General features: G+C 44.3%; 1 protein-coding gene across 4 annotated transcripts in view; it reads left to right on the top strand.

The window, feature by feature from the left end:
- The window catches only part of EBF1 (EBF transcription factor 1), a 378,394-nt gene that overhangs the window by 325,889 nt on the left and 31,325 nt on the right, over positions 1–21,180 (top strand). For all 4 annotated transcript variants that reach the window (XM_045826138.1, XM_045826160.1, XM_045826169.1 and 1 more), the window contains exon 11: positions 16,488–16,576. In XM_045826138.1, the coding sequence (XP_045682094.1) occupies positions 16,488–16,576 (89 nt within the window). The remainder of the gene's footprint in view (positions 1–16,487; positions 16,577–21,180) is intronic.

Below are 21,180 nucleotides of genomic sequence, written 5' to 3' on the forward strand. Positions count from 1 at the left end.
ATGAGTTTTCCAGTTAAGAGGCTCCCCAGGAGAAGAGGCTTGGTGCTCATTTCTGGGCCATGAGCAGTTAATGAAGAGAGCATGTCAGAGTTCCACCGTGTCACCTGGACCCGCCTCAAGACTCCGCTCAATTTTCAAGTTGCTTGATTAAGGAAAAGTTGCCAGGTGAGATGAAACAAGCCGGAAGGTGACAATGGAGGAGTGTGTGTCATTTCTCATCTTCTCTATGGGCGACATCACCAGTGTACACCTCACAGAAAAATGGTTTTGGGGCTTAAGTGTGATCCGTTTTGGGAAGTTTCCCTTTTTAAACTGCTGGAGTCAAGTCTTTATATAGCATACATGGATATACACGTATATTTTCAAGTTGGAGCTGGATAGTTTTGCTTGAGGCACCTTTCATCATTCGTTTTATTCTGTGTTGCCCTGAAGGGAAAGATAACACCATTCCTCCGATGTGTTAGCTAACCGCTTCCATGGGGCCATCCGGTGCAAAGGGTGCGTGAGTGGGTGGGTGGGCGCCACACACGGACTGCCTGAGTTTGACTCCTAGTTTTGCTCTCGCTGCTGTAAAATTCGGGTAGGATCCATCCCCTCTCTGTCATCCTCAGGGTCTTCCCTGATCTGTAAAAACAGTGAGGAGAACAGCACAGATGTCACAGTGGCAGCTAGGAATTAATGGCATGTAACATTGTGTGGAGCATAGTCTCTGGAACGTTCTAACCTGGCATCAGGTAGAATTCTTATCATGTTCCCATTATAAGAATAGGTAAAATCAGAGCATCCCAGGTGTTTTTACAAAACAGAATTTAGGAGAGATTAGCAAAAAGCAAACACGCAAGAAAACAAAAATAACAACAAAGCTGTGGACGCTGTGTAGACATGCTCCAAAAACGCTTTCAGGATCCTGGGAGCCTTTGCTGGCCTTCCCCGCATTCATGTGTGTTGTATGAAATGCAGGGCCGTTGGGCTTTGAAATGACCGGCAGTTGGATCTTGTAATGAAGGTGTTGTCATCTGCAGGGAAGGTCTGATGTCCTTTTCCATAGGTGCGATGTAATCACACTTCTCTTTTCGTTGCCTGCCTGCCCGCCCACCCCTCATCCCCACACTCACCGCCTCAGTTTTCTCATCTGTGAAGTAGGAGTACCTACCTTTTGGGGTGTTGAAGAAAAAAAACAAGTTCACAAAAGTAAAATGCTGAGTAGCACTTCTCTGTTTTATGCAATCCTTTTTATTTTAAATCCGGCTGCTGGGGAGACCTGCTGCAGGGGACCTTGGGTAGATTGGGTCCAACACTTGAGTTTTTGTCCTGAGCCAGCTGTTAACGACCTGTCTGATCTTGTGCTGATCAGTTAGGGTCTCCAAAGGGTGGTCTTGTGTGTGTGTGTGTTTTGTAAAAGGAAGGATCTTGGCAGCAATAAAGTTCTGAAGTTGATTGAGTAGGTGTTTTGCCCCTCTCTCTGACCACATCAAGATCAGGTTCTTAATTCCAGCATTAAAACAGAGACTTAGAAGAAGGTATTATCACCTCAAAGTTGTTTTGGGAGCTTTTGAAAAATGCAATCCAGTATGTTTGATTTTGCTCTTAAAGGGTCACAGTACCTATTGTCCTGATACAATTGTAGAATTTTTCCATCTGGGACTAGGTCAGCAGTTCATCAAGCCTGGTCTCTCTGCCCCCACAGATATGTCCCAGCTCTCTGAAAATCTCAGAAACAATATCTGACATAGTGGCCTCAGGCAAAGTCAATTCCACAGATGGAGTTAAATATGTATTTTTCATTTCCTCTCAAATTCACCAGCTCCAATAGGGGTCAGCAGATGGGAGAGGCAGAATATAGGAGGAAGGTCACTTTTTTCCCCCTTGTTCCTGTTTACTATTCATTTTGAGCAGCTCCATCACACTTGTTAATTTAGAGGGGATTGGAAGATTTAGTTTGGAGAATTTGTCTCAAGTTCTGGTTTGAAGGAAGAAGAGTAGGAACTTGAACTACAAGACGGCGTTTGTGAAGTTTGATGAGGCTGGTGTGGCTGGGGTGGGCCTGGCCCACCTGGAGAATTCTTAGGAGTGGTTTGTGTGGCCACAGGGCCTGCTCTTGGGGGTATCTGTCTCTGAACTTGATGATTTAGTGTCTGAACTTAGCCTTTCATCCTCTCCACCGATAGATGACCAATTTGCCCTCCAACAAACTCTACCCCTTTCTAACCAACCATCAATGTATAAGAGTGCTTATATCTTCATGTGAGTTGCCATCTTTGAGAATTTAACCATACAGGTCACTTTTAGTAGTAAAAATCAGTCCCCTGTTGATCTGTCAGCACCCTGGCATAACGTCTGTTCAGGACGCACGTACCTTAGGAGAACCATTTGCAAGTCTTAGAAGGGCAACACAGAGGCATTAACTATACCTCTTCCCAAGAGCTGAAAATGACCAAAAGTAGCACTAAGGAAAAATTAGTCATCCTGAGACATGGAATGTGCCATGCCATTCTTAAAAGTTCCTGGCATAAGTTTGGCTAAGCCTCTTTCCTGTCCCCTGCACCCACGTGCCCAAATAGACTAGGGTAGCCTCTTGGGCACTAGGGATGAGAAATGAAAGAGGAGGCTGGTGTTTTTCTTCTGGTTACATTAATGGATTACCATTAGAGCATTTGCTTAGAGATCAACAGCAATAGCCAGCATTTCCCTTTACCTCCTCAACCGTGTAGTTCATGTTCCAAATACATCCCCTCCCACCCTACTTTCTTTATTATCCTTTATATTTAGAGAACATACAACACCAGCATGGTGATTACTTTCTGATGCAGTTTCTAACCCCCCCTTTTTTGGATGTGGGGGGCGCTAAATTCAAATAAGGATCTGAAAGCCTTTGGGTTGATAGGTTGATAATTTAGTGACAGGTTCATTCTCTTTAGCTCTTTAGAGTTGACATAGGCATTACTGGGATAAATTCATTATAGCACTTTTAAACGGATCTGGTAGAGGTGCACGACACAAAGAGCCTTCTGTGCACCTGGCTTAGGTGGGTAGGTCCAAGCATTTTTGTCGCCGAAGGTCAGAACCAGTCTCAAATTTACAGCAAACTCACTTAGGATGCTTGCTGATCCCCTTTGGTTTTTATCGTCACAGTAGGTTTAACCTGACCAAGAAGTAATTACACCATTATTTTTTATGTGGTGCTTTATTACTTGCTTTTCAAAATTGGTTTCCAGAATCTCATGAGCTAATAGCAACAAATGTGTGATTGTAATGTTCACTCCGTCGGGAGACGTGGGGTTATTGCGGAAGCGGCCACATACCCATTGCCCACACAATAACTGTTACTCCAAAACAAGTGAATTGCTTAACTAAACAGCTATTGATTGTAAGTCATCAGGGACCAATATTAAGACCACCAGCATCCAGAGGAGAAGATTAGATTCTGGTTATATATACAAATGCATTTAGTCAATATTTTGTGGCAGAGAGATCCAGTCCTCCATGGTTCACAGGCCTAAATCTAGAGTGGGTTGGAAGCAATAGAACCTCATTAGGGTGACTCAAGTGATCAGCTTGGTTCCATATGCTTCTTAAGGGAGAGGCGTCAAGACTGGGAGTAGAAAGAACCAAGAGCCGTGGAAAAGCCTCTCAACCTCACCCTTCTTACTCTAACGGGAATTGAGCAAATCTAAGGTGAACTGGGTATCACCAGAAGAGTGCCACACTTTTCCTGGGGGCTCCGTTGACTCTGATCTGGAACCAAGTGGCTTCTACTCTCTCACACACCTCTTGTCATCAGCTAAGCTTCATTTGGGCAAACAGGTTTGCCAACAACCCTTACCCACTTGGTGTGTTCAGATCTTTGCTTGGGGGTTACTGAAACAAAAGGAAACCATATGCTCTGGGTTCAAGCATTCCTGAGTCTTCCAAAGTTGCTCATGCCTGCATCATTGACCTTGGAATGGTCAACTTGGAAAGCTTGTCCTCAGACCTCTCCTGGTTGATTACCCAGCTGCACTAGGGGGCGTGGACAGCCCTTTCATTTGAAGCTCCCCATTTGATTTCAGTGACATTATTCTGGTATCTTTTCTCCTTTTTTTTTTGACCTGCCTTTGTCCTTTTAGTCTCTGAGTCTTTTTCTATTCCTTAACTGTCAGTGTTCCCCACAGAGCTGTCTGCCTTCATTCGCTTCTCACGCCAGTGGCTTCAGCTCTGCCCTGTATCTTGGCATTGCCTATAACATTAACTCCATCCCTGGTCTTTTTGCTTGGATTCAGTTCTTTATTTCCAACTCTACTGAACACTTTCCTATGGATGTAATATCGACATTTAAAATTCATCATGTCTGAAATTGAACTCATGACTTTTTCCTTCCGCGTATAGTTATCTTCTTGCATTCTTGTCCCTGCTAAGTGGGCACTCTGTCCATGCACTCAGGTAAATTAGAACTGTCGGAGCCATTTCTATTCTGTCTAACCACTCGCATCTAACATGCACTGAAGTCATGTGAATTCTATTCTAAAGCATTTCTAAAATCTCCTTTTTCCTCTATGACCACCTCTTCATTAGTTGGTCTTTCATTTTCCACTTGGATTATTGCAATAGCACTGACTTTAAAATCGATCTGCCTTTTATTGGACTCTAATGGTTATGTCCTTGAACTGCAGATCTGATTGTGCCATTCCTGTAATACAGAAAACCTTAACTAGCTCCCTGTCACCTACCAGATAGGGCTCTCAGCAAGGGACTCCAGACCAATACTGTCACCCATGGTTACTCATCAACACCCAACAGTCAGTATATAAGCTATGCTCTCCCCAAGCTGGAATATCCAACCTTGCTTGAACACATCATGTCCTTTCGTATCTGTGCCTTTGCTCATGCTGTTCCTTTGGCCTGAAATGCTCTTCCCACCCTTTCCAGTAGAACAATCCTATGTATCCTCACATACCCAGCTGACATATGACCTCTTTGGTAAATGTTTTCCTGGCTCCACTATAAGGAATTATCTTTTCCTTCTCCTGTGCCATATGCTATCAGGACATTAGTGAAGCTGTTTTGTATCTTTTTGTTTAGCTTACAGGCCTGTCTCCCAGTGGAGATTACACACTCCTCAAGGGGCCTGCACATCACAGTGCTGAGAAGAGTTTATTAGCCTGGATAATCTCCAGCTGGGGATGCACAGGAAAGCAGACCCTGGATTGTTACCTTTTTTCCATTCATCGTCTTCAGCACACAGCCTTGTATACAGTGAGCACCCAGTTTTATCAAGTTAACTGAACAATGTAAAACATCCCAAGTCTGGGAAAGAATCCCACCTTAATTAGGTGTTTTCTACCCATTTTTCTTCCCATTTGGTCACAAAATTTATATTGTTTGAAAACAACTGTGTCCTACTATGAACAGAGCTCTAGTTCAGGGTAACATGTGAGACCCAGAAGTGGTGGAATTCTTTGAACTGTAATTTCAAATTAGTGTAACTGGAGGGGGAAGGCTGAGCCCCAAAGGCAAGTGAACTACATCGATGTTCTCCTAGAATTCTACATCCTCATACTGAATTTACCACATCGTTTTCGACTTCTGTCTATGTCTTTCTGCGCCTCTAGATTCTGGAGTTCCTTGCAGGTAGGGAATATGTAGTAGGTATAATTAACCCTGTATTCTCCACTTTTGGCCCTATGTCTAGCACATGGCAGGTCTTCTTAGTTGTAACAACTGCCTGTTGAGTATTTATTATGTACAAAGCACTGTACACACTAAACACTGTACAAATAGCACCCCACACATCTTCGCCTTCCAGATAAGGAGGACTTAAGGAACGTGACCTTTCCAAAAGGCACATAGGTGGTCAGTGTTGTAGCCTGATGCACATCTGGCTGTGTCTTCCTCTACAAGGGTTAGAACAAAGGGGCGAAGAGTGTACTGTCAGAGAAATGGAAGTCCAACGGCCTGGAGTAGGAGACAACGGTGTCCATGGGATGTAAGTTAAGACAAAGAAAGGGACTAGACTAGACCGCAGATTCAAGGGTATAGGGAGAGCAAGAAAAGCATTAGAAAAGCCTTGTGAGGCACACTCTTAGAGACCTGTTCTGGAGGCTTCTGAGTTGCCCCAACTTGGCTCTTCTAGCGAAGAGGTTAGGAGCAGGGCTTGGAAGGCACACTGCCTGGTTTTGAGTTTCAGGTCTTCACACGTTAGCTCTGTGGATTTAGGCAAGATATTTAACTCTTCCAAGCCTCAGTTTCCTTCTCTGAAGAGTGGGAAGATCAACAGCATTTGTTTTGGGCGTTGTGATAGAGGTTAGATGGGTGGACACATGTGAAATGCTTGGCATGCAGCAAGTCAGTAGGAAGTGTTCGCTGATGCTGCTGTTGTAATCATTATTAATTGGAGAAAACACACAATGAATGAATATAATGGATCCTTGTCTCATCTTTGCACTTAATGAATTCCATGCTTCTTGGTGGGTTCATCTTCCTTAAACTTCTGTGAGTACACCAAGGTGTCCCTGCAGACTGACATGGGTGCCATGAGATGTTTTAAATTTGAGGGAAAGACGCGACACTTTCAGTCTGCCAGATACCACACAAACTACTAGTTCAAGTTCACGGCTCAGCATTAGATTGTACCGCATTCCTTTTGGTGGTGTCATAGCTGTGCGAAGCTGAATTTTCAGTGGTTGCTGCCGTCCAAAGGAAGTGTCATGTGAAAACCGGTGTGCAATAATAGAAAAGAGGGCGGTGATGTCCAAGCTTACTCCAAGGTTTGAGAAGTTGGCAGTGTCCCACAGGAGCACACACACCTCATCAGTGAGTAAGTGTTTTTACTTTAGAAAGAAATAAAAATATTATACTTATGTGTACATATATATATTTTTATCTTCCAGTTTATTTGTATTTTTCCAAATGGGCACTGAATTGTCAGAATATAAACATTAAGCTGTTTGAACATGAGTAATTAACAAACAGAACCTCTTGGTTTATTTCTTTTGGGTTAGAGGCACTGCGAATACAGTGCTGAGATAGATACTCAAGGTACTGCGAACAGAGAAAGTGTGAGAAGCTCTGCAGTAGAACGTATAAAGAAAATGTGTGTTAAGGCTAAGAGGAAAGGGTTTCGGACTCCAAAGGACCTTCAGGTAGAGGAGACTTTCTGGCTGAGTCTAAGGCTAACGATACGCAGCAATAATAATCACTTAGGCTGGGTCAATACTGAAGAAGGCTGACTTCATTTATTTTATATCAAAATGCTATTTAGGTTGGAGTTTAGGCTGATAAAAGTGCCTACGCTTATCTGCAAGGCCATTGTAGCTCTCTACATGGCCCACTTGTTCTCGGTTCTCTTGACTCCATTAAAATATTACCAATTAATCACTTAATCTTCCAATATCTGCAAGGTACAAGTACTTCCTGTCTTATTAATGGAATTAATGGATTACTTGGAGTCACTTTTCTTGGGATTTCCCCCCGCCCCCAACCTGCTGGTGTGCAGAGCTCTGCTGTAACTTCATTACCCAACCCTTCTGAAACCTGTCTGCTGGCTTAGACAAAACGACTCTGTGAACGGTGGGAGAAGCGTTTGAGTTGTCTCATAAAACTGTCATATTAACAATCACCGGTAGGACCTCAGCCCAGAACTCTGTGCTTGGTTAGCGCGTGGCTCAGACAAGGGTTGCTTCGCTTCGGAGCCCGGCTCCGTGCCACTCCCCGCTGAGAGCCGTACGTTGCTGGTAGCTTGCTCTAGGAGAGTAATAAGTATTGTTGTTTAGCAATTGTGTTGTTGAAATTCAGCTCCACTCTGTCTGACAGTATTTATCTAAAATACTTTCCCTGGTGCGTGTTCAAGTTCCAGTAAACCGTGTCTTATTGTGCGACCTTTTCATTTTCCAGTGAAAAGGGATCAGCTCGTCAGATAAAAGCTACAAGCCAGAGTACAGGAAAAATGCGTGCTCAGAAAATCCAAGCATGATTGAAAACAAGATGTGTTAAATCAATGCGGTTTATCGCCTGCCTATTCCCGGCAATTGCTGTTCTAAGCTCATTCTGAACACACACAGGATGATAAAAGTACGGTGTCAAACACTCGCTGGCGGGGGGCATACAAGCAAACATGTTTATCAGACAGGCTGGGTGATTGTACCCCCCTGATAACAGTTATTGTCAAACTCTTTGGGTAGAGATCTGAAGAACAATTACAGAAGGAATATTACTCTTGTTCCATCAGAAGATATGCCAGTAGGGAAGGAAATTAGGGATGTATCCTTAAACATTAAGAAAAAAAGACAGAGTGTATTAGTCTTCAGTATTCAGACACCATCATCTTTTACACAGTGAAAATCATCCTCTTTTTCAAATATGGTCCCAGTTTTCTAAAAATCCAAAATGAAAAAGATCGAAAGCCAAAAAAATAAATTGTCATGAAGATCTTCAAGCTTTAGTTTACACGAGGGATTTCATTTTAGTTGTAGTCTTGCCTCAAATTCGGAAATCTAAACTCCTGGAAGGCCAAGCTGTTCAGAGCACATTGTACTCAATAACGGGCAACTTCCTCCTCCCCTTGATTACAGTTAGAGAGGAGTACACTTGTCCTGAGTTAGGGCCCATTCACCTAGGTCCCGTTTAGGTGGAGTATAAGCCCCCAGGGCAAGGAAGTTGTCTTTACAAAGAGATGCTGTACATCTGCCGATGACTTCTCACCAAGGACCCTTTAGAAAAGTACAACTGGGTGTGTGTCTATTTTTCCGAAAAGACAAATCAACTTTTGAGGCTACAACTTAAACATAGGAGAACTTGGTGAGACAGGAAACACCGTTTCTCGATCATTTGTGGGGCAAGTTTGAAATACCAAAATAGCCCCCCAAAGGTTTCCGTTAGTTGCTGTGCTGAGCTTTAAGTAAAGAAATCAAGCCCAGCAACTTGTTCTCCTGTCCGAAGTCAGGAGTCGGGGAACAAGAATTCCTCCTAGTGCTGGATTTCTGTTTCACAGATGTTTAGTAAAAAAAAGCAGTTTAATCAGTCTGGTAGCAGGTCTTGTCAGTAGGCTGCAAATAGAGATTCATCAATATTAAAAAAAAAAAGTAGTCATCTTGGAATAGTAAGTAAAACAGTTATTCTGATTTATGCAGCCAGATCTTTCTGTGCCTCAGTTTCTCACCTTCCAATGGGGGTAATAATTTTTGACATTTATGTCAAGAGAATATTGAAGGGGTCAGTGGAATAGTGTATATAAAGCACTTTGATATCTCTGGGAAAGGGATCTTATATGACCTCAGAGTACATTTTAGATGACACTTGAGAAGTAGCCATTGTGATCCTCAACATCTATTAAAAAGCTCCAGTCCTTATGACTTAGACAATTGTGCTTAGGATGCAAAAATCTTAATTTTATTTTGCAGATATCTTTAAAAGTAACCTGTGGAAGCATGCATTGGTATAAATTTATAAAGGATAGTTAGGAAATACACATATCAAAAAACTTGAAATGTGCATGTTCTTATATCCAAGAATTTCTCATGTGTTGATGATAGCCCTCTTAAGTCAGTGAAAATTTGGGGGGAAACATATACTCCCTTTAGCAGGAAATGTGTTAAGAACTTATGGCCATCCTTATAGTGCAATATGCTACAGCCATTAAAAAGAATGAGCTGGATGTAAGTACGTATGTAATCTATATTTATCTAAAACAGTATTGTGAAAATGTCTGAAAGCATACATACTCATATAAATAGAAATTATATTTGAGCGGGGCAATTATGCAGCTCTTTCCCCCGTTTCATGTTTTCGTTTGTATATTTTATACAATGAGAATGCATTTCTTTTAAATTTAGAAAAACAGCAAAGCTATTTCCACTTTGAAAAACAAAAGAAAGTCCCTCTTAATTCTTCCTTCCTGTTCTTGATTGCTTTTGCTTCTGGAAGAGCTATTAATTTCCAAACACACGCAAGTTCTTTGCCTTCCAAGTGACAGTCCTCAGGGTCTAGTGTCTCTTCCTCCAAGCGTCCTCTTGGGCTCCCTCCACCTTCCAGCTCCTTTTCTCTCTTCGATCTTTACCTTGCTGCTCTGGCTGCGCACTTTGTAGAGGATGTAGCCCCACAAGCCAACTGATTGAACCTTCGGTAGAGAGAGGTATTGCTTCCTTCGCTTGATTTTTGAACCTCATAGCTGTTGCCACACGTCAAGAGGTTTGAAGACTATAAATAAGAAGTCAGAGCATGTTCAAAGCCAGTTTGGAAACTTTCCTTTGGCTCCTGTGTTGGTAAATTCTGCCCATGCTGGCTTCATCCTGACACCCTTCTGGTTCCGTTACAGCTTTCTGCAGTTCGGTGAGCCTCTTCCCAGAACCCTCCTGGATCTCGCTGGCTCCTGAGGCGAGGTGCCAGGCTGGAAAAGCATTTCACACCGAAAACAGGGGCTCCTCTTGTGAGGGCGTGGGTGTAGGTTTCTCAGGGAGTGCATCCCGTCCACTGAAGAGACAACCCTGAACGCCGTTAAACCTCTGGGCAAGTGATGAAATCTCCAAATGGCTGGAAAGGCGGCAGCTTTCTTCCTGAACCAGATTTCTGGCCCTTGTTTAGGGTTCTGGTTGACTCTTCCCCTTGATATATGTTAGTCAATCTTAAAGACAGGTTCATGAAGATAACTCACCGTTTTATTGTGTACCTCTGGTTCTCAGTTTAGTGACGGAGAGGAAAACGGGGCCATTGAGAAACAAACAGGCTCAGCCTAACACGTGTGTAATAACTCTCCTGCCCCGAATGGCGCTGCCTCGGAGGGAAACGCCTGCTGTTAGCCCTGTAGTTCAAACGGAGAGGAGTCACCAGGGAAGGTCGGAGACCCAGGTGCTGGTTTCAGCACCGCCTCTGCTATGAGGTTTTATTTACCATTTGGCACGGAGTCTAGATATTTGTTTGGACATTAAACGGCAATAGAATATAAATATGACCTTCCTAATAATATCTGCATTTCTTTTTATTTCCAGTCAGAATGACATCATGTCACACAACCATTAAAAAAAGGAAATTAAAACCCCAGAAATATGTTAAAACACTGCAGTGAGTCGCCGAGCTGTAAAAGCAGGGGAGCGCTGCTCTCCGACGCTGGAACGGCACCCCAAGCGCCTCCCCCAGGATGCTGGGAACACGGCTCTGCAGCCTCTCGTTCTGTCATTGCCAGGAACAGGTCCTCAAGAAGTTACGGACAGAGCAGCGATTAAACCTCTGAAAAGAGAAAAATCAATTTTCATAACTGAGAATGAGATTTTAATTTGCAAATAAATCCCCTTAAAAGAATTTTCTTTATTTGATGTGTTTGTGAAGTGGCGTTAAAAAAAAAAAAAAAGAAGGCTAAAGGCATAAAAAAGGCCACACCCCACATGTATATTTAGTTACAGGATTTACTCATTATCACGTTTTGAATGGATTTGGTAATCTCATCATTAGTGTTAGTGCATAAAATCTAGTCATATTATGCTAAATTTTATTTGCATTTAGCATGTCATGCTGCCTGAAAATGTGGACACTGGAAAAAATAGCTCTGTCTAACCAGAGCTGTTCCAGGTCTGGACCAGAACCTGAGTCGAAGCTCAGAAGAGACTCCGCATGGACTGGTTCTCTATGGAAAGTTACTGGTCTCTTTTAGGGGAGTCTGAGATTGTGAGACAGGGAAGGAACCCTGAGCCATTTTTGTAAAGTATATTTTATTGATTATGCCATTACAGTTGTCCCATTTTTTCTCCCCTTTATTCCCCTCTGCGCTCCCTTTCCCCTCCCACCGGCATTACCCCCACTCCCTTAGTCCGTATCCATGGGTCGTACATATAGGTTCTTCGGCTTCTCCATTTCCCATACTATTCTTAACCTCCCCCTGTCTATTTTGTACCTACCGTTTTGCTTCTTATTCCCTGTACCTTTCCCCCGCATTCTCCCTGCAGATGACCCTCCATGTGATCTCCATTTCTGTGATTCTGTCCCTGTTCTAGTTGTTTGCTTAGTTTGTGTTTGTTTTTATTTTTGTTTTAGGTTTAGTTGTTGATAGTTGTGAGTTTATAAGCAGTCCCAACACAGGGCTAGATGAAGTGGCTTGGTTTTTTTTTTTCTTTTAAACCATTTAATTAGCTTTGACTTTTTGAAAACCAATGACTTTGAACAAGCTGAAATGCCAACCTCACGCATGTATCCTGTGCTTCCAACTAATATCCAGCCCCAGTCTCTCACCATAGCTGGGAGCAAGGAGACTCTTCTGAAATCTCGGCTGATACGCCGGCCCTGAAAGCTTGCTCTGCTTTTTATGCATTTCTAGGAAAGTTTCAGACGTGCTGTGATATACATACCCAGCTCCGTGAGGTCCTCCTCAGCCTCTGTATCTGTCTCTAAGTATGTTCAGGTCAGGGGAAGACATCTGAACTCAAATGTCCATGGCTCCCTAAATGTCCATGGTCACTCTTTAAATACGTGTGCCCCCATGAAATGTAGTGTGACGCACCGGCCGACCCCTCGGGGAGGCAAGAAAGTGGATTCTCCCTCCAGAGCGCAGCCTGATGCGCAGGGCGGAGCCGCATTCCAACCCCACAGTCCGAGTGGTTCACGTGTCTTTTTGGGGTGGGTTAAACACATCTCTCAGAAAGTTTGTTTTCAAGGGCTTATAGTGTTGTGACACAAAGCAGTGAATTCCCACAAATGCCATCTGAACACATGGCAGGCATTAAAAAAAATGATGATGGAATCAACAGGGAATTTATTATCATGTGAAATTTTTAAAATGCCCACATTGGTTCATTTTATTCTGGTCATTTAAAAAATGGAGGTTTTTCTTGTTTGGGACTTCGAACTTTTCTAAACCTCTGAGCCTCCTTTATTCTGTTACTAGCCCTCACTGGTTTAGGGTGATACCCCCTCGAACCCTAACCGGGGAGTGTGACCTGCTGTCGGGAAGCGGGGCCACATACACTGCTCTCGCCATCGCATTCCTTTTACAATTTACAGCTTTATTCGTCGGTCCTTCTTTCAACCTGAAATGTTCATGCTTCTTTATTTGTGGTTAATGATGCCCAATTAAGCTTTCTTCTTTCTCTACTGGATTCTCGGAATTGTCCCAAGTTTTAGGGGGAAAAAATTGATTAGCCCCATTTCTCCTGGTGTCCCCTGAGCCCTGTGCTTGAATACAATGAGGTCACTTTGTTGAAGGATTAACTTTATATTACATTCTTGCAGGGTAGATGTATGTCCCTAAGGTACAACTACCCCCACTGATGAAATAAATATACCATTCTTTATGATTCCTCCCTGTTACCTTCTCTGTTGATTTTCAGAGAGTTTATGAATAGTCACATATTTATACAACTGGCCAAAAGTATACTACTTATTTTTCTTATGGTCTGTAATAACCTATGCAAGGTTATTAAAGGGTATACAGACCCCTTTTAAGACATAGTTTCTTATGTCATTACTTTATACAAGCAGGTCAAATTCCATCTTGGCAATAATCTCTTGCTCCTAACCTTTTTCTTTGATTATAAAAGTCATATATGTTCATTGTGGAAAATGTAGAGAATGCACAGCACAAAGAGGAGGAAGAAAAAGCATTTTAAGGCCCTCTTTTAGAAATAACTACGGTTAGGCAGTTTCGACAAAGACACATTTTCTTTGGTCTCTGTATGTTTGTTTTTTTAAGAAGTGACCATATTGTATGTGTGTTCCTGTGAGCTGCTTTTTAACCTCGCCGTGTATTATGTCAGCAAATACTTGGTCCCCTGTGGTGTTGCTTTTGAGGCCTGCATCATACTCCATCGACAGTTCATCTGTGTTTGGGGTTTTCTTTAAAGAATCTTTATCAGATGCTTGCTCCCACTCAGTAACTGGTTTAATTTTTTTCTGTAGTCAATAGTCAGCAAAGTCATCAGACACCTTTGAATTGAGAGCAACGGGCTTTGTCTTGAATATCTTTAGTGTTATCTTTGTGTACAGCACTGGACAATTGCATTGGGATATTCAGTGCCTAAATTGAGGGAGATTAACATATTTAAAGATATGAGCACAGAGCAAGCCACAAAGGCATGGGAAATAAAAGCCTTTCTTTTACTATCTGCAATATTTTCCCCAACATAGTATACTTCCACAGAGTAGATGCTTATTTTTCTTTGAATAATGAGTTTAATATATCTAATTCAATTATTCTTTGTGTCAGCAGAATGGCTTCTCCTCAGCTCTTTGGCTGTTCCATATGATATTTCAATCAGTTCTTTTAATTGCATGTATTAAGTGTCAGTCATTCTGCTGTGTGTTGGCCAAATGGCCAGAGAAACACAACCCCCCTTCCCATACATCAGACAGTCATTCAATTAGCAACCACGGTTCTTTGACACAGTAGGATGAATTCATGATGCAGGCAACTGAAGGGGTGGGTCAGCAATTCCAATTTTATTTGTGGCTTAGACTGAAAAATAAAGCCAGGAATTGAAGATTTCAAGATGCTAAATTATGTCTTCAGATATTAAAATGATGCATTTAATTGTCTAAAGCTATTTTTATGGCTAAACTTCTTCGTTGGCAATTTGTATGACGGGCGGGGGAAGGACGTGATGTAGAATGAACCCAGGTGCTCGCTCCTATCGCCCGCCTGCATTTCTCGACGAAATTCCCTGTGTTTTACGAGTAACAGCTTCCCTGCACAAAGACTCCTATGACTTTTTCCCTACGAGTCTAATTTGAAAAAAGAATTCTTCTCAAGGGTTTAGAAAGTAATCATAAAACGAGAGGAATAATAAATATTGTGCCTTAACGCATAGACTGGCATAGATAGAAAGATTGGTACACCTGGGTGTAATTTTAGTTAATAACCATAAGAGACAGGTTGAAAGTCGGCTGTTTTGGAGGGGGCGGGCATGGCTACATCTCATATTTGCAAAAATGATTACATTATCTGAAATGAAAATGCTATTCTATTAACAATTTCAATAAGCATTGCATTTGGGGGAAAAATCTTTTTAATAAAAAGTTCCCTAAGTTCACTCTAACTTAAAATATACAAGTGAGGAAAAAGTACTTACTCTGATTTATGTGTCTTTTGGAGGTGTAATTATTGGCTTTTTACTCACCTATGTAAAACAATGTACTTTTGTAAATGGATTTCTGGCCACTTTGTGCAGACTTCTCCCCCACCCCCTATTTTTTTTTCTTACATAAAAAGTAAGCACTGTCAATCAAGGAATTTTAAGGTTTATTTCCTCTTTAGAAATGATTGATAGCCTTTTAGATTTACAAGTTGACAAGTTAAAGGGTTCTATTGGTATAATTATGTACTAAATTCACAGTCTTTCAATTTAAATGTCCTTTTAAAACCACGAGATTATCATACCTGTATTTTGAAAAGTGGGCCAGTCAGTTTGGGTTGGTATACAAATTGCTTCCATTAGCCTTGGGACCTATTTGAATTTAATACGGTTTTTTAAAGTTAGCAGTAGTATGAATCTTACTTTTAAAATTTAGGTTAATGGAAAGTCATTTTAAGTAAAGCATGTGGCAACTTGTTTTCTAATGTATAGCGGAATCTCAGAACTACAAAGACTGTCTTTTTTATTCAGTATGGGAGAGGATATGTGGTTGACTGAAAAAGAAAAGAACCCACCCACCACCCATTACTGGGAAGATAGCAGGGGAATGGGTGGAGGACGGAGCCGCCATCTTCTCCTGACGGGGGAGGAAGGATGGAGGCATTTTACGTCCTGGGGAGGAAATTGGAGAATGACAGACCAGAGTCCGCTTTGTGTTGTGTTTGCGTTAAGGCGGCTTTGAGGAGGGTGTAGTCAATGGAAGTATAACAAGGCCCATTGTCTCCAAATATTATTCCAGGTTTGCTCTTTGGTCTTTTCCAGGATTCCTGGAGCCCCCGCTGCTCTTAGCTAGTGCTCCATAGAGGCTGGTCTTTTTCCTGAAATAATACTGATGTCAGGAATTGGTCTGTCATTTTAGATGCGAGGGTGTTGTATCAAGGTCATTTTCAGGGCTCAGCTCTTTGCCCCTCACCGCACTCTTGCAGGCTTAATTGCCATGGAAGGCACTGAGATATTAGTATATCAGCTGAGGTCCACAAGAGATTTGGCAACAAAGCAAGTACTTTCAACTCTCCTGCTTTTTAGAATCTATAGATACTCTTGGACAAGCGCTTGAGCATTTTGACCTCTGCTTTTGACTGAAGTGGACCCTAAAGCCTCTATTAGATACCACTTTACTTTCTATTTTCAGTAATGTCAGGAGTATAAAATTGGGCCAGAAGAGCTGAGTTCAAGACCTGCTACTACGTGGTCTTTTGAGCGAGTCGCTCTCTGCCATGGTCAGTAGCAGAAGTCAGGTGGTGGAGATGTCCAGCAAAAGATACATTCATCTGGTCATTTCATCTGATTCAAAGGTTATCGATCACGCTTTCGACTTCCCTGTTACGTCTGCACCATCAGTGTTGCGAATCACATTCTGTTCCCTGAAACCGTTCTAATCGTGTGGCTTCTCCATTGCAGCGCTCAACGAGCCCACCATCGACTATGGTTTCCAGAGGTTACAGAAGGTCATTCCCCGGCACCCTGGAGATCCTGAGCGTTTGCCAAAGGTGAGGGCGCCTCTTCTCTGGGTCGCGGTCTCTGGCAACTTGGGCTTGGGTGATTGTCACGGGGTTCTGCCGCTGATAAAAATGAGTTCATAGATGAGCAACTCAGTATTTTTGTTCTTCGTATGCTCGGTACTATAAGGTAAGTGATAATGAAAGCAGTAAACACTTACACTGTGCCAGGTAATATCGCACTTATTTTTACGCACTTGATGTCATTTCTACCTCTCAAAAAACCCTCCGAGGCTGGTACTATTACTATCTCTGTCTCAGAGATGATGGAAATAATCAAGCAAAGAGGGGTTAAATCATTTGCCCAAGGTCCCACAGTATGTAAATTGCTAAACTGAGATTCACACTTATATGGTCTGGCTCCAAAATCCAGATTACTAATCACTGCATCATCCCAGTTCTCAAGAGGAAAAAGAACACTGCTTTTCTGCCTGCACAAAAATGAGTCCTCATCCCTGGTAAGGGGAGAACAAAAGGGAACATGTTGGTAGATCTTGCATCTGGAGAAACAAGACAGCACTTCTGCCCTCTAGAGCCATCCCGCCTAACTGGGAGACAAGGTGAGAACCGAAACCAAAGTTCAAGGCAGAGCAGCACGTGCCACACAGCAAGTGCGTCGTTAATTAACTGCCAATGCGGAGAGGAGGGAAGTCTCATTGCTGCCTTCTGTTCTGCACCTGTTGCCCGTGTTGGGGCCATCCCCATCTCTGTTCCGAAGGGGCGCGGGCCCCGTGTGGGGGAGACCACCAGACCCAGCACCACACATAACAGGAAGGACGGTGCATTTAACCCAAGTGTGGTGAGGACCCAGAGGTGAGGACAGTGCAGTGCTGAGGGGGTGTGGACTACAGAGTTAGTGGAGCTACCATTCACAGTTTACTGACAGCAAATTGAAATTTCCTTCTCTACATACGTGGAAACTATTAGAAATCGAATGAGTAGAAGAGAGTCCCTCTCTTTGCTAAAGCATGTCTAGAGATAGGTCTGTCTCTCCTCCTTAAGCACTTGTGAAATGAAGCTGGCCTCCTTCCTGGATCAGCTGACCTCCTTGGGAGATCAGTTCATCATCCAATTCTACTTCTGCGCCCGCCACCCCGGGAGGCAGAGCCGCCTGTCGGAACAGGCCTGGTGCAGGAGGCAGCAGAGAGGCTGAGGGGCAGGGTGTGTGGGGGGCACTGCTGCCCAGAGACAGGAAGGACCGTGACAAGCATCTGCGTCCGCCTTCCACCTAGACCCCAGGGAAAGAACCACAGCCTTCGGTCCCCACCCTCGGCTTCCCAGAGCAGCCTCGCTCCCACTGAGCGCTGTTCACCTTGGTAAACACTTCTCGGAAGCATGTCACCTGAGGGAGAAATCGGATGGTGTGTCGGTCTGCTCAGATCCTTGGCTTGGGCAGGGGCCTCCGTCTTTACACCTCACTCCCTTCCACCTTGCTTTATTCTTGGCGAGTAACGAGATAATCTGAGGGTAAGAGTGAATGGCAGTCTGCCCCCATAGCGAAGCTGTGCAGTGGGAGGATTTGTACCTTTGGGCTCTCTGTCTACACGGAGCCTGACTCTCGTGCCTTTCCTCTGGGGCAGCCACTGGCCATTTCACTGGCAATTTTATAGCACAGTGACATAAGTAGTGTGTGTGTCCCCCCAAGGACAGTGCCTTACGTGTCTCAGCAGCAGGAAGAAAGTGTGGGTGCAATGCCAGATCCTTCCCATTGTTTCCATCTGGGGTGTCTTCACTTGACTTCTGACATTTGCCGTCACTGGAGCCTGTGGAAGGGACTGCAGGGGGCAGACCGGGTGGGCGGCACTCAGAGCGAAGGCAGTGGCTCGCTCTGCAATCAGGGTCAGAATTCTTTTCTTAAAAAAAGTTAGGCAAAATTCTTTAGCTCTCTTGTACCTCAGTTCCCTTCTCTGTCAAATGGAAATGGTAATATTTCCTACTTTGGGGGTCGCCAGTGACTTAGCCTTTAACAGAAGGTAGCTGCGATTGCGTCCTGATGCGTTGGAGTGGGACTCTGGCTTCTGTGACCTCTTCCCTCCCAGCTCAGCAGAGCAGGGCGTTCTCATCCTGGCGATCAGTTGAGTGCATGGTTTATCGTCCGTGCCTCAGTTTCTTCATCTGGGAGTTAAGGACATAATCATGCCTGCTTCATGGGGGTCACCCAAGGGTCAGAGGTAATCCTGTGGGTGCCTCAGCATAGTGTCCACCTACGGCTGCCACACGATGAACGATTACTGAAAAATAGGGAACAAATCAGGTTTCACCTGGGCGAGGTCTAAAGAAGCCAGGCAGTCCTTTGCTTCTCTATAAAGAAAGGAGACAAGTGGGAATGTAGGCTTGAGTGTTGTGTGCTTTCTTCTAAAGCCATTTTTGCGGCTGCACACCACGTTTAGAAACGTTGGACAAATAGCCCAGGCACGTGTGGCTTCTTCCCCGGTGGCCTGATGGTGAAGTTCCCAGCCCCTTTGTCCTGGGTTTGGGATGGGTAATCAAGGCCACGATGGGCTTGTGTGTTAAGGAAACACTCCACAGCTTGCGTCCACCACTTGACCGTGCAAGGACTTGGCCGGAGCCCACCCCAGGAAGCCCTGTGTGTGACTCAGATCAGAGAGGCCGTCCTCTTGGCTCTGAGCGTGAAGGTGGAGCGAGAGTTCAAGAGCAGGGCCAGGAAGTGGCGGATGGAGCCAGCACGAGCTATTCCTGTGGACTGGGGAGGCTTATCTGGCCTCTTGCTGTCCATTGTTAGGGGCAGAAAGAGGGGCTCCGCCTTCCTTAGGGTCCCGGTCAGTGTTTGTCAAACAGGAGCGTTTCCCTGAGCCGAGGACCACACACCTCAAAAAACAAACTGCACTTTATTAAACCCATGTGTTTGTGAATAGACAAAGCTAGATTCATACAGCCACCCACATATTCTGTCAAATGAAACTGCTCCAAAGGCCGAGCAGACAGCTTTCCATAATAATATGCCTTTGTATAGTGGCTTGGGCTTTTTCAAAGAACTTACACAGGCTTTGTTTTATTGGAGCCCCTCTTGTGCGAGGAGCCAGGAGAGCGGACCTCGCTCCCGCTCACCAGTGGGAGAACGGGGGAAGCTGAATCCTTCTCTCTAAATTATTTTGTCCCCGAAAGTCACCATTAGTGAGAGTTGCTGTACACACAAATTTAAAATGCTATAATTATGCTAACCCCAGATGTTGTTTGGTTTCCTTTTCCATATGCACACGGGGAAGGGCAGGCTAAGGTTTTTAAATCACAGCATTCTGTTCTGTTTCATGCAGACTTGCCTGCCTTCCCTCTCTCGATCCTGGCAAGAGGGAGAGGAATGTGTGCCCAATTTTGGGGTGAAGGTTGACTTTTCTTATAATGTCAAGGGGAGGGGGATGGGGGCTGTGGTCAGTCAGAAGCTCCGAGGTGACGAAACGCGTAATGCAATCCAGAGACACTGAGCAGGAGCTCAGTCTGTGTTGAAGGCCAGAGGCGTCTCCGTCCCCTTCCAGTTTGCTGGTTGTCTTCCTGAGTGGTCGGCGAGCACTAGCGCCCAGGCAGTGGGCGACAGGGGGCCCGGAGTTAGCAGAGGGTCCCAGGGAGCCGGCCCCATTTCATCGATGCCTGTGTGTGCCCAGCATGGCTTCATCAAGGTTTCTGATGGGCACCGGGGCCAAGAGAGAGGGCTGTCAGATCAGACAGACGTGGGGCTTGAAAGCCAGACCCCACTGCTCGGTGTACTTGATTCAACCTTGCCAGCCTAGGTTTTCTCTTCCCTTAAAGCAGCTGCCCAGTGCTAACGGGCATTCACATATCGTTTATGCAAAGAGATCTCTCTGGCATGTAGCAAGGTATCAGTCAGTAGGGGCCACAAATGCCTGCAGGGTGGGTGCCCTCATTTGAAAAGAGCCAGAGTTCCCGGAGGGCCGGTGACTTGCTGCAGCTTCTCAGCCAGCACGCAGAAAGCAGGTTCGAACCCAGGTCTCCAGGCCCATCGTTCCCACTGCACAGCGCTCGCACTTTCCCCTCGAGTCTACAGACCCACGTCAGTCTGCCCCGAGGGGCGGCGTCTCTCTCCTGCCCCTCGCCTACACCTCACCCCCATCCTACTCAGACTCTCTCCAGTGTCTGCGTACTTCCCCACAGTACGGGGGGCTGACGTGGGGACCTTCACAGGGCAGACATGTTTTTTTTTCTCCAAGAGCCAGTCCCTCTTTTGGAGAAAATAAAGCAGTTTGAGAAAAGTAACAAAGGCGGCATTTGTGTATTTTGCTTTATGGAGCTGAAAATATCTGGTAAATTGATCCAGTGGGAGTAATAAATACACATTACTTTATCTTGTTCTTCATGTCCTATACCCCTGAGCCTTGATGGGACAACAGCACTTAATAGACTTAAAAAAGAGTAATTATACTCATTGGTGGTGTGATTTTTCAGCCCTCCCAGCCCTGCCTGACCTTCTAATTTAGCTCGCCGTGTCTAACTAATGCATTTATATTCATCTTTTATGAAGCATGTATAGTACAGAATTGACTTGAGTGCCTTTTGCAAGCTGTCCTCCTAGGTCCCCAGTCTGGTTAGTAGTGAGGAGCGGGCGCTGTTCATCTCTGTAC

Source organism: Phyllostomus hastatus, unplaced genomic scaffold (assembly GCF_019186645.2).
Source record: "Phyllostomus hastatus isolate PE091 unplaced genomic scaffold, TTU_PhHast_1.1 phas_contig_150, whole genome shotgun sequence".
Classification (NCBI taxonomy): Eukaryota; Metazoa; Chordata; class Mammalia; order Chiroptera; family Phyllostomidae; genus Phyllostomus; species Phyllostomus hastatus.